The sequence below is a fragment of the Crocodylus siamensis genome, chromosome 11 (assembly GCF_052110815.1).
Source record: "Crocodylus siamensis isolate JL-2025a chromosome 11, ASM5211081v1, whole genome shotgun sequence".
Taxonomy (NCBI): Eukaryota; Metazoa; Chordata; order Crocodylia; family Crocodylidae; genus Crocodylus; species Crocodylus siamensis.
The window spans coordinates 63400470-63417169 of NC_143405.1; the positions used below are offsets into that span (position 1 = coordinate 63400470).

The 16700-nt window shown below is 48.9% G+C and overlaps 1 protein-coding gene across 4 annotated transcripts in view; it reads left to right on the forward strand.

The window, feature by feature from the left end:
- The first annotated feature begins 850 nt into the window (after positions 1 to 850).
- PRICKLE2 (prickle planar cell polarity protein 2) overlaps positions 851 to 16700 on the forward strand; it is a 165026-nt gene continuing 149176 nt past the window's right edge. Inside the window, exons 1-3 of one of the 4 annotated variants that reach the window (XM_090021321.1) lie at positions 851 to 972; positions 2814 to 4878; positions 5298 to 5383. Coding sequence is in view for 2 of the 4 variants with exons in the window: in XM_090021316.1 (XP_089877442.1) it covers positions 5148 to 5383 (236 nt within the window). In the remaining 2 variants the exon portion in view is untranslated. Of the gene's footprint in view, positions 973 to 2813; positions 4879 to 5120; positions 5384 to 16700 lie in introns of those variants that run through there. The other 3 variants (XM_090021320.1, XM_090021317.1, XM_090021316.1) reach the window with 3 other exon arrangements.

Consider the following 16700-nt stretch of genomic DNA (forward strand, 5'->3'; position numbering starts at 1 on the left):
TGCAGAATACAAGTTGCTTTGGCTTTACAGTTTTCCTACGTGACTGTAATCCAGGTGGGGCAAGAGGCAGGATGGAGTTGCACCTTAGACTGACTGAATTGTAAGGTGCGACTTTACCCTGCCCTCTGCCTGACTTCAGACCAACAGGGCTAACTGCCTCTCTCTAGGTAAGCAAAAGAGCTATGAATTTTCCTAAATAACCAAATCTTCAGGCTACTTCTGTAAAGATCCCAAAATAGGGGAGTGGTGCTGACTGTAGCTGTGGTAGGCCAGGGAGCATGACTTGGTTGGCAATCTCTTTACTGGACAGACTTCATCATTGTGAGACACGAGGTGACTTGAGGAAAGGCCTTTGGGGCTGTTACCAAACAAACCCTGGTTCTTCTAAACTAAGGTCCCTTGGGAGGAGACTGCCCTGGATGCAGCCTTGCTAGAGAGCACTGAAAGGCACGGTACAGACCCAATGCCTGTGTCATATGCACGCACGATACCAACACAGAGCCTCTTTACAATCCATCTGTTGAACATTTGCTCACAAATCCTTAATAACAAAATGCACCAAATAACATAACCCCAAACAGAAACCTACACAGTGGTTGTTGGAAGTGCATGTATTTCTCAGAGGAGCTGCCATTCCTCTTGGTGACTAAGAGCTTAAAAGGACAAGAAATGCAAAAACGTGCAAAAAAGACCCAGTGTGGGTCTTTACGTGGGACGTGATGGAGTTGCTACTCCAGCAGTAAGCAGGATTTCAGCCTTGCACTAAGTGAGACCAACACTTCTCTGAGCAGGCACCAGAGGGCATAGCAGATCTGATTTGATGAAGGCAAGAGCTCAGCTTAGGAGAGCCTTGCAACTCATATGGCTCCAATTTTATTGGGGTGGGGTATTTTTTTTTTTAATTTGTTTTCTGCTTTCGCTTGGCTCTGCCTTGCATAGAAGGCGTTTGTCTCCACGCAGTGCAACTGGCTGGTAAGTTTTATTGCGCACTTGGTGCAGAGTCGACCCCCAAATGCTATTTATGATGCAACTGAAGACCGCCTTCAAAATTAACAATAGATGACTATAAATCTTATTCTGTTACCTAGCAACTAACACAATAAAATCGAAAGGTTAAAAGGAGGGGGCTTGCTTAGCAATACCTTGGTGTGTACATAATGGCCCATTTCACATTCCTGGGTGGGTGGAAAAAGAAAATGTGTGTGATACAAATGACTGTATCGATCGAGGCAGGCCCATGCTATAAAATTATCCAGAGTTGTTTTCATCAAAATACCCCAGAAAAATGACAAAGAGGGGAATGAAATGCTCCTATGTTAGTCAGAGGCGGCGATAATTAGTGCCATGAAACTGTACGGCAAACCGCAGAAATGCTGAAATACAGCAGGAGCCTGCGAAGTTGCTAGGCTCACTTTGTTATTGTTTCTGACGTTTGGAGCGTGTGCATCTCCAAAAAACCGAGCCGCAAGTGTTCAAAGTGCATTTTGCCAGTTTGAATTTAATGGAATATGCAGCAGGAAACCTCTGAGCACAAAAAATAAAATAAAATAAATGAAGCAATCTGGCATGATTCATCCGATTCTGAGTTTCTGTTAAGCACTGTGCAGGCTGAAATTCCCCCTCTTTGTACTGAATTATGGTTGTATGTCTCATCTTTTCTCCTTCCGATAACTACAGGGTAGTCAGGCCCGAGTGGAAGCATGGCATTGTCTTGTTACTAAGGGACCGAAAGTGAGGGCATGTATTTATCCGTAGAGAAGGAGGTTTGCTGAATAAGTGACAGACTGTACAATGCATTAGATCCCTCTTTTATATGACCATCCTTCAGCAGCAGGGGCATTTTAAGATGCTTGTTTTGGCTTCCAAGCTCTCTCTTAGTTTTGGAGGATTTTGCACAATAACAGCCAGAGGTTTATTACCTGCAGAATCAGAGATGGCTGCACAGGTAACTCACCTGAGCAGGACCTTTTGGCATTTGAAACCACAGGAGGGCTGGCAAGAAAGGGCACAAGCTGCAGCAGAGCCCACTTGGCTTCAGGGCTGTTTGTGGTGTCGGGTATGAAGTGTTTGCATTTTGGAGGCTGGGTGCTGGGCATAGCTCCCAGGAACAAGGGGCCCTGATGGCTTCTCCACTTGCTGAGCTCCTGGCCTTACTGTTGCAATTGTGTAAGAATATATGTGAATGCTTTCTTCAAGCTTCCCTTGCTACTCCCTGAAGGGGTGCGTTTACACGAGACACTAACTGCACAGTAGCCTAACATCACTGTGCAGTAGTGTGCCGGCAGGTAAAAACTGTGCTAATACACTACTGTGCAGTAAGCATCACAAAAAACCCACACTATGCAGTAGTGCAACTTACTGTGCGTTGATTTAGCATTTGGTTATCCAAATACTAACTTCAGTGCACCATAACTAGGGCACATCAATGAATGTGTAGACGCGCCCACGGTGCCTAGTCCCTTGGAGAGGGCAGAAAAGGGCTGTTGATGGGCAGAGCTCTGATTTTTAGCTCCATCTCTCCCCAAGAACTGTTAATGAGAAAGCTCAAATGACAGTGAAGAGCACTAATGTGTTGCTCTCTGTGTGCAGCACATCAGACCATCGCCATGCTCTGTCCTCGTAATAAACTCCAGTTCACATGGTAAAATCAGTAACTGGAGTGGTTACTGCTGTGTTTAGTCATAGGATCAGGTGCAGTCATTTTTGCAGTGTAACAAGCTTGTTGATTAAGAGTTAAGGCAAGGACTGTGCTTAACCTTCTCTTTCTCTCTCTGATTTTTTTTTTTTTTTTTTGCAATTATTTCTGCAACAAGTACCAGGTAGAGAGCAAAAGGAGAAAGGAGGTCCCTGATATTTTGCTCCTCTCATCAGTCTACTTCAGAAAGAAAATGAGCTTTGATTTCTTCTGTGAAGCAATGGAGAAAACTTGAGGAACAGGCATAAAACCCAGAAGGGTTGCAATGAAAATTGCCATGTCTAGTCAGGGCTGATTGAATAAGGTGGAAAAAAAAGGAATATGTCAAACAAGCACCGCAAGAAGTGCCAGCCATTTGTCACATGTGTTGCTTGGCAAATATTATTTAACCATCTCTGTTTCTGAGATGAAATGCACAGCGCAGGAGATTTGTAGCAGGAAGAAGGCTCAGACTTGGATCTTACATGATGTATTTGTTCACTGCCGTGGCTGCAAGGTATTCCTTCATGTCCCCCCCAGAGATGTGGGCCCCAGGGTTTCAGCAATGCAGATGCAAGTAATTTAGGAGCCTACCCTCCTGTCTTTTTTATTTTGGTCAGTTAAATAGTTAACAGTTTCCTCGGAAGAAACATCCATTGAAAAGTAGAGGCCAGTTCACAGCAGGGCACCCTGGTTTTAGACCCTTTGTAACGTGCACTCTTTACATCTCCCATCCTCAGTTTGCATTTTAAAGGTGAAACAGGGACTGGTTTGGGTTCAGTGAAAGCTGAGAGCAAGCCAGGCCGTCCCACGAGCCAACCAAAGTAAATGGTGGCAGCAGCTGGAAAGTCCCTTGTGTTGCAGGAAGGAGCTGGTGCAAGCATTGAAAGGGTCTTTCAATGTGTCAAGCCCTTGAGTTTGGTACTGAGAATACCCCCTGCTTTGGCCCAAGGAGCTGGGTGTGACCAGGTGGAAGTCTGTCTCGCAAAGAGGTCATGGAGCCCCCTGGCTCCACTCTTATTCCATGTAGATGGGGGCATGCAATACGGCTCCCCACATCCCAGCCATGCCTGTTGCAGGAGTGAAGTCCAACACCTTCCTCCCACCAAGGTCTCTGGCCCAGGGGTTGGTTTGCCTGGGGTGCCAGAGGCAGAGCAGCCCTGAATATCCCCAGGTGGTGCAAGGTTCCCTGCCACGAAAAGCAATCAGGCCAACTTCTGAATTTTCTACAGCAACACCTGCCCTATGGCCCTGGTAAGAGGGCCGAGGAGGACAGCATGTGCTGGGGACCCATGTCTCCTGCTTTCAGGACAGCTCTGCCGTCGGGGAATGACCCTTTCTTTGTAAGTTTGCCTGACTTTGATGACAATGTGAAAGGAAACGTCCTTATTAGCCAGACTATTGAGGGCACCGAGAACCTGTTGCTACAGGAAAAGCAATTAAAAATAATTTGCAGGTCACCTTCCCATAACACGTGGATCTGTGCTCTGCATCGCGTCCCAGCCAGCGCTGTTGTTTTGTTGGGTTTGAACCGGTGTTTTACGCGAAGGGCCCGAGGCCTGAACTTTCAAGGTGCCAATGCCCTGAGATCTCACCGAGTTTGGGTGGAGGCGAGTGGTGGGCTCTGCCATTATTTGCCTATCGCGTACCACACGCCACTATTAATTATAACTAATATATGGACAATAGCAGAGTGGGAAGCCTGTTTTGGGATTAGGCAAGGTCCTGTCTGAAATTGTTCAGAGGCTAAATGGGCAGGCTGCCTTCTTCCCTGCCTCTGGAAAAAAGCCCCTGGAAGCGAGCGGGTACGGGGGGTCTGGAAGAGGCTGCTGAAGCAAGAGGAAGGGATGGTCTGTGGCTTTCTGAAGGATTTGCACTTCTCTGCAACATTTTTTTGTGCGAGGCTTCAGGTTGGACCAGATTCCCTGTTTGTTTGTTTGAATAAAACCTAGAAATCAGCAGTTTTTTGGTGGAAAAGTTGCCTGCGTTTGGAGAACCAACCCCTTATAACCCTCAGACTGAAAACAATCCTTGCAAACCATAAATCATGGCTTTGGGCTCCGCGTTCTCTGCAGCCTCCCCCCTCTCCCGGCTGAAATGCGACCGACGATGAGGGGTGCCACTTGAAATCTGCACAGAGCCATTTTTTCCACGAAAAAGATCAAGCGGGTGCGTTTGCAGCCGGCTCTGAGCTCGCCTGCGGGGTAAGAGAGGGACACGGGGAATGGGAACGAGAACCTGTGAGGCGACGGGGGAGACGCTGCTCCATCGCGGTGGGGCTGGGAATCCGCGGCCCGGCTGCACAGTCAAGTGAAAACTGGCTCGGAACCAGCTATAAAGCTGTCGCACGTTGTCAAGCACTGACGGCGTAGCCGTTGGGCGGGGGCGGGGCCGGGGGCGGGGCGCGGGGCGCGGGGCGGGGCTGGGCGGGCGTGAGGGCTCGGGGCTCGGCACTCGTGAGGGCGGCGCGGCGATGTTCGGGCGCGGCGCGGGGAAGCGGCGGGGCGGCAGGCCGGTGAGTGCCCCCGGCCCCTCGGCGCCCCCGCGGGCGGCGCGCCCGCCGCCCCCCGCCGCCCCGGGGCGGCCCCGGCCGGGCGCGGCGCTCACGCTTGTGTCTCCGCAGCTGGAGCCGGAGCCGGAGCCGGAGCGAGGACAGCCCTGCACCGCCTGCGGGGACCAGTGCCCGGGCTTCGCGCTGCACAAGTGGAGGTAGGCGCGGGTCGGGGTCGCGCTCCCCCCGTGAGAGAAGCGGGAGTCGGCAGCAGGCGTGCGGCTGCCTCGCGCGTGCTGTTTTCTGATTGCACCCCCTTCGCGGGGAAGGGCCGAAAAGTGCTTTTTCGGTGCCTGAGAGACCTTTTAAATGTCTGGGGTTAAACAGCCTGTGCAGGGCACGGGTTTCCAGTTCTTTTTTTGATAATGCTGCGGCCTGTCCGATGAAGCAGGGCTGCGAGGGGCCTGGCCGGGTGGTCTCGGAGAGCCCCTGCTCAAGGTGGGACCCCCCCTGACTAAACCCTCCCGGCTGGCTCTCGCCCATTCATTACCGGGCCGGAGATGCCACCCTTTCCCCAGGCAACCTGTTCGGATGCTCGACCGCCCACGCAGTCGGAAAGTTCCTCCTCGTCGCCAGCCTCAGTTTCCCTTCCTGCAGCTGGAAGCTGCCGCTCCTGCCTGCCCTGGAGAAAAGCCGGTCTCTGTCCTCTCTCTAATTGCCCTTCAGGTCTTTGAAGACTGTTCTCAAATGCCCCCTGGGTCTCCTCGTCTTCCCATTAAATAACCCGAGTTTTTCAGCTTGTCCTCATGCGTCCCAGACTCCTAAATCCTTTCAGTTGCTCTGTGCTGAGCTCTTTCCCAACTGTCCGCATCCTTCTTGAAGCACGGGGCCGAACACGGCATGACCCTCCAGGTGAGGTGTACGTTGTGGCTGGACGTGAGGGTTTGTAGAGTGAGAGCACCTTCTTGCATCCACACAGAAGACCTGATTTTAAATTTCTTACCCCACCGTAGAGGAAGAGCAGGTCCGTAGGCCAGGTTATGCCCCCTGCCCCCGTGGCTTGCAGTATAATAAGGCGGCTTGCTGTTTGGGGACTCGCCTCTCCTGCATTTGAGCTGACACAGCGTCCCCAGGGGAAAGAGGTGCTGGCTTTTGCCCCTCCGTACTTCATCTGGCCCTGTCTGCTGGAGTCATCCTTGGGAAGGAGTTCGAGCACCCTTTGGCTGTTCCTGTCTTATGCAAAGCATGGATGGGTGTGTGTACACACATTTGCACATGCACACACACTTAATGGTCTAAATATACAAATAATAAGGTAATTTTCCTACTTAGAAGCAAATAGTTTAGAAGATATACGTCCCTTTATCCGGCTGAAAGGTCTGTCTTCCCATTAGGGACGTGTAAGTAGGCAAATATTAATAGCGCTTACTTCTGTAGGTCACCCACACACATTGGAGAACAGACCCTTTCCAGTGGGGGGGGCAGGTGTTTTACCAGCACTGAGCACATTAAAGTGCTGAATAAAATTGAAAGAAAACAATTGGTTTTCAAGGGGCTGCATGGATTAAGGGTGCAAGCGCAGATCAATTAACCACTAGAGATTCATAAGCTGTTTTATAATCCTTTAACAGTACAGTTTTGCTGATAAATGTAAATTGGACTTGGCGCTTCAAAGATGGGAATTTGTGCCATACCTTGGGGAGAAAAGGATTTATAAGCTTGCAGACAATGAAGGAGGAATTCATCCCTCTTGCTGATGCAAGCATGGTGTGGTGTCTGCAATTATGCAAAATGGTGTTTTTCCTAATTGACAGCGATTTTTTTAGGCTGGATCTATATGCCCATTTCATTCAAGGGGCAAAGTTGCGTAGTCAGATATCAAAGGTTTCTTTACTTTTCCACTCATTTAAAAGTCGCTTTTCTCAGATGTGGAGGTCGTTTTGATCTTTGACCAAAATTACGATTCTTGGAAACACCAGCGTACTTCCTGATCCCGGGAAACCGCTTAAAAAGAAGTGACGTTCCTCAAAGCTGTGTCCACTACGGAATAAAACCTCTTCTGACAATGAGAAAAAAAAATGATTTAAAAGGAAAGGGGATCACTCTGTGACTTTTTTAAATACATAGGGGGCAAAAAGAAGGTACCAGGTTACATGGGGCCCCTGCAAGACACGCTAGGAAATTTGGTCGTCACACCGGACGACAAAGTTAACCTATTTAACGACTTCTTTGCCTCCATTCTCCTGAGCAGGGACCGGAACAGTCACCCCCCTGCTGGGCCCCCCGCAGGCCCCAGGGGAGGCGCACCCAGGCCAAGGGTCAGGGCAGACCTAGTCAGGGAGTGTCTGGAGGGACCGGACGTGTTCAAATCAGCTGGTCCGGACGATCTCCACCCCCGAGTGCTGAGGGAATTAGCTGAGGTCATTGTGGGACCCCTGGCACAACTACGAGCACTCGTGGGGCTCTGGTGTGGTGCCAGAGGACTGGAAGAGGCCAGTGTGGTTCCCATCTTCAAAAAAGGGAGGAAGGAGGACCTGGGGAACTATAGGACAGTCGGTCTTACCTCGATCCTGGGTAACCTTTTTGAGAGAATTATCCTGGCATGTGTCCACGAGGGGCCGGGGGAGGAGATCATGCTTAGGGGCAACCAACACGGGTTCATCAGTGGCAGGTCCTGTCAGACCAACCTGGTGGCCTTCTACGACCAGGTCACCAAATCCTCAGATGCAGGGGTAGCAGTGGACATCGTCTTCCTGGACTTTCGGAAGGCCTTTGACACTGTCTCTTGCTCCATTATCATTAAAAAGTTAGGAGATTGTGATGTCGATGCCTACACAGTCAGATGTCACCAACTGGAGGGAGGGCCGCACCCAGAGAGCAGTGGTGGATGGGTCATGTTCGACCTGGAGGGAGGTGGGCAGTGGGGTCCCCCAGGGCTCGGTCCTCGGGCCCGCACTGTTCAACATCTTCATCAGTGATTTGGACAAGGAGGTAAAAAGCCCCTGTTCAAATTTGCTGATGACACTAAGATGTGGGGGGATGTGGGCACACTAGAAGGGAGGAACAGGCTGCAATCAGACCTGGACAGGTTACAGGGGTGGGCGGACGAGAACAGGATAGAATTCAACACTGACAACTGCAAGGCGCTGCACCTTGGGGGGAAGAACCGGCACCATACCTACAGCCTGGGGATCTCCCTTCTCGTTAGTGCAGAGGCAGAAAAGGATCTTGGAGTCATCGTTGATGCCAAGATGAACATGGGCCGGCAGTGTGGGGACGCGGTCAGGAAGGCCAGCCGCACCTTGTCCTGCATCCACAGATGCATCTCGAGCAGGTCCAAGGAAGTGATTTCCCCACCCCTCCCCGGTCAGGCTGCAGCTGGAGTACTGCATCCAGTTCTGGGTGCCGCACTGCAGGAGGGATGTGGACAGCATGGAGAGGGTCCAGAGGAGGCCACTCACATGATCAGGGGGCAACAGGGCAGGCCCTATGAGGACCGGCTACGGGACCTGAACCTGTTCAGCCCCCACAAGAGAAGGCTGAGGGGGATCTCGTGGCCTGTTACAAACTAGTCAAGGGGGATCAGCAGGCATTGGGGGCGTCCCTGTTCCCCCGAGCACTGCCAGGAGTGACTAGAGATAACGGTCGCAAGCTGGCAGAGGGTAAATTCAGACTAGACATCAGGAGGTGCTACTTCATGGTCAGGGTGGCTAGGATCTGGGACCAACTTCCAAGGGAAGTTGTGCTGGCTCCTACCCTGGGGGTTTTTAAGAGGAGGTTAGATGAATACCTTGTTGGGGTCATTTGACCCCAGTACTCTTTCCTGCCATGGCAGGGGATCGGACTTGATCTGCTCAGGTCCCTTCCAACCCTACTAACTATGAAACTATATTTTTAGTATTTCAGTGAAATCAAGACAGAGGACTATGAAAGCCTCTTGATACCTGCCTGATCCCAGCAGTCTTTCCAGCCCAGGTGCCGGAGGGCTGGACCTGATGATGTGTAAGGTCCCTTCCAGCCTCTAACAACTAGGCCTCCATCCATAACACTTACTTGAACTCCATAAAAGTTTTGTGCAGTACTCATCCCAGGCCCACTCAGAGTTTAAATTTCCAGTTTATCATGATTTAGCCAAAAAAGCAGAAGAATAGATTTTTTTTTTTTTTTTTTTTTTTAAATAAAGCAAAGATTAAATTCAATCCATCATCAGTGACTCTGCAGTAGCATGGGTTTTCTATCATGGGAGGCTGTGAAGCACTAGGTCTGTCTGGGGCTGTATTCTCAAGGATGGAAAATTAATGTAAATACCAGGATCCTCATTAATATCGGTGGCACTTGAAAGGTGGCATTGTGTGAGGAAAGCAAAATCAAATTCAATAAAATCCCCACCTCCTTGGAAGTCTGGTGGCTGTTTTCTAATCAGATCTGCATTACATTAAACTGCCCGCTATTCAGCTTGTTAACCAGCTTTGACGTTAAATAAAGCTGTCACTGGAGTTCAGTGAATGAATGGCCATTAGAAGTGTCTTTTGCATAATGTCTTCCAGAGAAAAGCCTGCAAAAGAGGTGGTCGCAGGAGAGAAAAGGGAAGGGAATTTATAGCCTCCTCCTAATGCAATTAGTATGAATATGCAAACCTGAAAGGTGACAAATGTGTTCCAGCCTGGAGAATGAAACCAGCTGCTTGTGCCATGGGGGGACGGAGAAAGAAAGCGTCTTGAGCTCACCATGGCTAAAGATCCACTGGATATTGCCTTTCGTGCCAACTTTGCTCCGGTATTGACTGCAAACACGCACGCTTCTGCGTGTTACCCCATTGGGATGTGTTGACTGTCCCCAGACAGACTTTGTTTGCAGGTATTTCCTCTCCTTGCACATGGCCTCTCGCAACTCAAACAAGCGTTTTATTCTCAGCTCTCTGTGTGCTTCCCCTCCAAAAAAAAATTCCTCCCCCAGCAGTGCTTTGACCCCAAAAAGGAAGAAATGCCAGAGATTTCACTGAGTGTATGTAAAGTATACGTACTACAACTTTATGATACATAGTCAAGAATCTGTATTAAACATTTAAAAATGTTTGCGTGAAATCCAACAACATAAATCGAGGGAAACCTGTATCCATTTAACAATCTCTCCAAAATGCTCTCTGCCCTTAGCTGCTGCTCACCAATTCTGTGTGTGTCCCTCTCCTCTCCCTGTCTACAGGGTGGCATTTGCTAAACTGACAAAAGTTGTTCTGATAGGTTTGTCTGCAGAGGAGGTAATAGTCATAAACTCCACGCCATATAAATCCACGCCCGACCCACAGCTTATAATGGTGTCACTTCCTTGGGAAGACAAGCCCTTAGTAGAGTCTAGTCTGAAAAATGTTAAAATAACTTTACAGGTGGACAGGTATTAGCCCTTGTCTCAATGCATTCTATAGGACAGAGAGGGCTAACCTGCGGCCTGGCTGCTATAAGAGGTAAGGGCCACCTCTGTGCGTGGCATGCCGCAGACTGGGGAGGAGGGAGGCAGCACAGTGGCAGCTATGGCAGGGAGCAGAAGGCAAAGCAGCGCGTTAGACAGGAAGCAGAAAACAGAGCAATTGACAAAGTAGTGGAGAGTGATTGGATGGACTCGAGGAGGGTCTGGGGCTAATACGAGTCACATTGCCGGAAAGGTTGCCCCCACTGATAGAGGACAGTACCATAGAGCATAGAAACAGCTGTCAGAATATTGTGTGTTGATGCTACCGGACGTGGCTGGAACCAATTCAAACCAGTTGAACTAGTTGGAACCGGTTCAAACCAGTGGGAACCAGTTAAAACCAGTTGGAACTGATTCAAATTGGTCGGAACTGGTTCAAAATGGTCAGAACCGATTCCTATTGGCTTGAACCTGTTCCAATCAATTCCGAATGGCTCCAACCGGTTTGAACCAGTTCTGAATGGTTGGAACTCGTTCCTAACACTTGGAACTGCTGCAGACTAGTTTGAACTGGTTCTAACAAGTTCCGACTGGTCCAAGACTGAAAAAGTACCAACCACTTCTGACCCGTGTGACTGGTTCCAACCAGCTCTAACCGGTTTGAGTTTGAACCAGTTAGGGTCGGAAGGGACCTGAGTAGATCATCAAGTCCGACCCCCTGCCATGGGAGGAAAGAGTACTGGGATCAAACGACCCCAGCAAGGTGTTCATCCAGCCTCCTTTTAAAGACCCCCAGGGTAGGAGCCAGCACCACTTCTCTTGGAAGTTGGTCCCAGATCCTAGCCGCCCTGACCGTGAAGTCGCGCCTCCTGATATCTAGTCTGAGTTTACCCTCTGCCAGCTTGTGACCGTTATTTCTAGTCACTCCTGGTAGTGCACGGGGGAGCTTCTATATATTTTTTTATTATTATTTTTTAGCAGGGAAGGCACTCAGACACTGCGGTGATAAACGGCAGTGGAAAATCCTTCGAGAGACGGACAGATAAGAGAGGTTGTACAAAGGTAGCCCAACTCTTGCCGGACATGTTTGTTGCCATAGTTATTCTTCCCCTTTACAACCATGTTAAATATCACTAATATTGTTTTTGACTAGCATCATTTGTTCACTGGCAGTGTTATCTTCTGGGTTTTTTTCTGCTTATTACGTGTACCCTATAATTACATAGCCCCTAAATCACATGGCAACAAGCAAGGAGTTGAGCTGGTGAAATTGTTCCATAGTTTTGGCTTCTATTTGCGTTTGCCTGGTAGTTATGTACTTTAAAGCAGAATACTTAAAAGGAGGCCAGCTATTTGTTTGTCACTGCATTTGGTTTGGCCGTATTCAGTGTTAATGAATGACATCCTGTGGGTAGGGCTAATAAAAGGGATGGTGCCTTAGGGTATAGCAGATTTATAACAGTGAGTCAGTGGCTAGGCATTGGGCTGGAGGGCAGGAGCCCTGGGTGCTGGGTGACATTGGAAAGTCCTTTCCTTTTTCTGTCCCTCTTTCCTTCCCGGTCCTGCTCCTTTAGATTGGAAGCACTTTAGGGTGGGGATTGTCTTACTGAATGTCTGTCTTGTGCTCTGCCCAGCAAACCCCCCGCCCCCCGTCCCATCCCCGGGAGGGCCTAAAATATCAGAACTAATAATGATGCCAGGAGTAATTTTCTGTTAGTCCCTAACCCAAAGTCTACAGGCATCTGGAGCCAGATCCACCCCTGGGGAGGCATGCTTGAGGATGTCAGTGGCATGCAGACACTTGTCCCAGGACAGGTTCTGGTCCTCGCTTGGATTACTGGTACTGTACTACCTCCAAAGAGCAGAAACAGCAAATATTTGCAGTGTAGCACATGGATGAGGAACAGCAATTCCTGAAACATTTGTCCCTGCTTTCAGGAGGGGAAAAAAAAGGACAGCTTATTGCTTCCATATGTTTCCAGCATTTTTAATAGCTTATGTATCTTTCACCCAGACACTCGCAGTTGTTTCCTTTCATGAATAACGTGCTTTGTCTGCCTCTCTCCTTTAGGATTCAGATATTCTGCCCATCCTTACTTTTTTATTCCTAAAGCTTTTGGTCTGGAGGCAGGAGAAATACCGATACCCAGACTTGTCCTGAATGAGCTTCTGTTCCCAGCACTTGCATCGCGTGACTTTTAAGCCGCTGGTTTTGCGTTAACGGTTCTTGCAGTGGGCAAAAGAGGGAAGTGGAGAATCTGCTGAAAAAATGAAATCTACTGCTCGTGCCGATGGTGCAAGGTAGCAGAGTCATTATCTTTCCGTGTCAATCCCCCAAAGCCAAGCCTTGGGCCAGTGGTCTGTTCAGAGGGTCTTCCAGTCTTTGGGGGTTGGGCTGGGAGTGGGTCAGGGAGGCTTGTCTTGTGGAGAGCTGCGGTATACCTTCTACAGGGGACACAAGCCCACCAGCATCAATTGCTCTGTCCTCCCACTCTGTCCTTTGTCACCCCTGGGAGGTGAGTTGGGGTCACCCAGGAGCTTGGCTGGGGCTTCGTGGCTTCTGAGCAAGCCATGTTAGAAGCACAGCTAATAATCATCGTCAAATATAGTGCTTTCTATTATAGTTTTCAAAGCACTTTGCAGAGAGCGGGATGGTGTCGTTATCTCCTTTGACAGAAGCTGAAGTACTGATGGGAAGGTGACTTCTCCCAGGTTATCCAGCAGACAGAGCCAGGAACGAACAGTCTCCAGGGTCCCGGCCCAGTGCTTTGTCCCATTGCATGAGAATGGCATTACTGCCTGGCTTTCTGCGAAGGCCAGCCTGCCTCCTGCAGCAAAGCAGACCAGAGGCCCACTTGCTTTCCCCATATTTTGAGGCTACCACACCCTGTTCACCGGGGCTTTGGCTGCTTTACTGCAGCTCCCTGTGGAGCAGTGGCTGGTTTGGCTTTCACTGACCTGTAGTTTGCTTTCTTTTTTTCAAAGAGGACCCAAGCTGGCCCTTGTGTTGCAAGGTATTTTAAACACAAATTCCCATATGATGCATAATGCACAACCACTAGCAATGTGCTGTACGCCTTGGGTGATGTACACAGGTAGTCAGATGATTTGCATTTATGAATATAGAAATGCCCAGGCACTTTGCCCGATTGACTTTACAGCAGGACTTACAGCTCACCTCCAAGGGGAAAATTTATCGCTGTCCTCATACAAGTCTGGTTTGGTACTCGGTAATTTCTTGTTAACTCTGCGTGTGCATCACAAAGCCTATAATGGCATCAGAAGCGTTGAGATGCAATAACAGTCATGTCCAAAGTAAGAGAGTCATCAAGAGGTAAATGGAAATATTTTTTAATTGAACGCAGCAGTCTGCCCTTGGGAAAAGTGTTCTGGTTTTTGCCTTTGGTTATTGTAATATTGATCCATCCATTGCTGAGACCTCAGAAAGGTCAAAGTCAGAGTTTGCCGTCCTTCTGTTGTGGCGGATAAGTTAGCTTTCCCTTGATCTGTGTAATTCAATGGCTTCGTTCATCAGGCTACTTGTGCATTCACCTCACTCGAAGGGCACAAGTGCAATGGTCCCGTGTACTTGCATATGTAAAAAGACATCCCAAAGTGCTTGCAGGATTGAGGCCTAGCTGGTTTTATGAGCTCTGCCTGTGCGTTCGGGTGGGAAGAAGCAGCATTAAGGCTGACCTGCTCTGCATGTGGTTGCACTGAGGATCCAGGTCAGAGAAATGAAGGTCTTGTCTCCAGTGGAGAACAAGTGTCTTCTTATCATGGGTTATTTTGTACGTGGTGAAAAACAGGAGGACAGTTCTGAGTGGAGATGGACCGTGTGCTGGCCACTTAGCATGAACCAGCTACTCCCTAGGAAGAATCAGAAATTGTGGCAGAGGTGATATCTTTCATTAGCCCAACTAGATATTTGCAGGGGGGAAAAAAAAAAGCCTTTATTTACAAGACTTCAGGTGCACACACCCTTCTTCAGGCATAGGAGGATGCAAAGGTTGTAACATTTCTCCTGGGTGGAAATGAAAATTCACATTTCACAGGAAAGTTGAAGGTCTTGTAAGATGTCCTGGTTGGAATAGTTCGTGTTGTGCAAAGGCTAAAATTAGGCTTAATAGTTCATGTTGTACAAATCAGGCTTCAAATGTTGGAAGACCCTTTTATCCCTTAGCGTGGACAAAATCCCATTGATTTTGACTGAGAGCTAGACACTTACAGACCTTGGAAGAGCTGGGCTTCGGTGCCTTGCCTCGCAGCATGCACGTGACATGGCCCAGCAGGGAGTAGATCTGGGAGTCCCTGAGCGGTGACTCTTGCCCTTGGACAAGCTTCCTTTCATAAAAGTCAAGCAAATAATTGCTGCTATGTGACTCTTAGGGTAGTCCTTTATCCCCGTACCCTGTCACTGAAATGACTTCTGAAATACCCAAGTTGATAAAGCTTTCTATTTGCATTGGCTCTCTCCGTTTTAATAGAGAGTTAATATATCAGAGACCACGTTGCCTCTGGCAGAAAGTCTGCAATAAGCTCCTTAATTTTTTTTGTCTCTGATACGGGAGAGAGCAGGTGACGTAGGGGCTTGTTTCTGGACAAAGACAAGGAGACCGTTTGTTTGACTCCTTTACATGTCGCTCTAGATTATGTTGCAAGGAATTAAAGAGGTCTGAGGAGCTACGTGATTAAATTTCACGTGGACACAATGGTCCCAACCCGCGGATCTGCAGCTGCCATTGTGACCCTCCTGGAGTTTACAGGAGCCAAGGAAGCAGCCTGGTCTATCTTACACTGTACATCGTGGGTCTAATGTGGTGCTTAGACCTAGAAGAGTCATGTGTAAATATTCTGCAGGTCGACTTTGCCTGTGGTTTGAGGACAACTCGTACTGATGTGGGAGGGTTGGTTTTTTTGTTTTTGTTTTTTTTAAAGGAATAAAATTGATCCCTGAGGAGGAAGGATGGAAAAATATGATAAATTCGGAGGTGATCTTATATCACTTTCCTGCTAGACTAAACAACGTGCTTTCTTTTCGTATTGTGTTTCTGGAACAATTTGCCCCTGCTCACAGCTAGCCTGCAGAGAGCGAAATGGTATCTGCTTCAGGTGACTGGTTGGCAGGGCGCCTGGTTAACCTTTTAACTAAGTATTGACCATCTTAATGATTGCATGGCCACAAAGGGTGCTTTTTAACATAGAACGGGCGCAGGCTCCTGTGAATGGGAATAGCAACCTTGAAATCTCTGGAGCTCTGCAGCCTTACCCCATCCGGCCTGCAGTTTTGTTTGCAAATGTGGAATTGAACTGAAATTGCTTGGTGCATTGTGGCCCAAGAGTAATGCGGTTTGCAGGGTGGGCTCTGTAAAGATCTGGAGTACAATCGCAGAAAATTTCACAGACTTCATAGACATTAGGGCTGGAAGGGGCCTCATGAGATCATCAGGTCCAGCTGGAAATCAGCTGGGGTCAGATCACCCCAGCAAGATGAGCATCCAAGTGTTTCTTAAAGGTATCCAGAGCAGGTGCTTGTACCACTTCTAGGGGAGCCTATTGCAGACTCTGGAGACTCGGACAGTAAAGAAGTTTTTGTTTATGTCCAGTCTAAAATGGTCCTCCAGCAGTTTGTGACTGTTAGACCTTATCTTCCTGTGGGGTGCCCTGGTGAGCTGATGCACACCCCTGATATGCTTATAGGCTGCCACCAAGCCCAAAATTAGGGTTGGAAGGGACCTCAGGATTCCTGATGCTTCAGTTCAGAGCAGCTTTTCCTAAGGTAGCATCCCAAAAAGTGTGAGCCTCACTTGTGATCCTGGGTCTTTTTATTTAAACTGGAAGCCCTTGGGGGTAGGGACTGTCCTTTTGCTGTGTTTGTACAGCACCTGATGCAGTGGGGTTGTGATCTGTCGCTGAGGCTCTTGTTAAGATGCTTCATAGATAAAACAAGCCATGCTTCATAGAGGGCATAGACAATGAGGGCATCTAGTCCAGCCCCCTGCTCCAGGCAGGACCAGCCCCAACTACATCATCCCAGCCAAATGCATTAGGCTTTGCTGCATCAACCCCTGCTGTGGCAGCTGAATGCCCCAGAGAGCTCTGCCCTTCTGACTGCTCAGTCTGAGCACC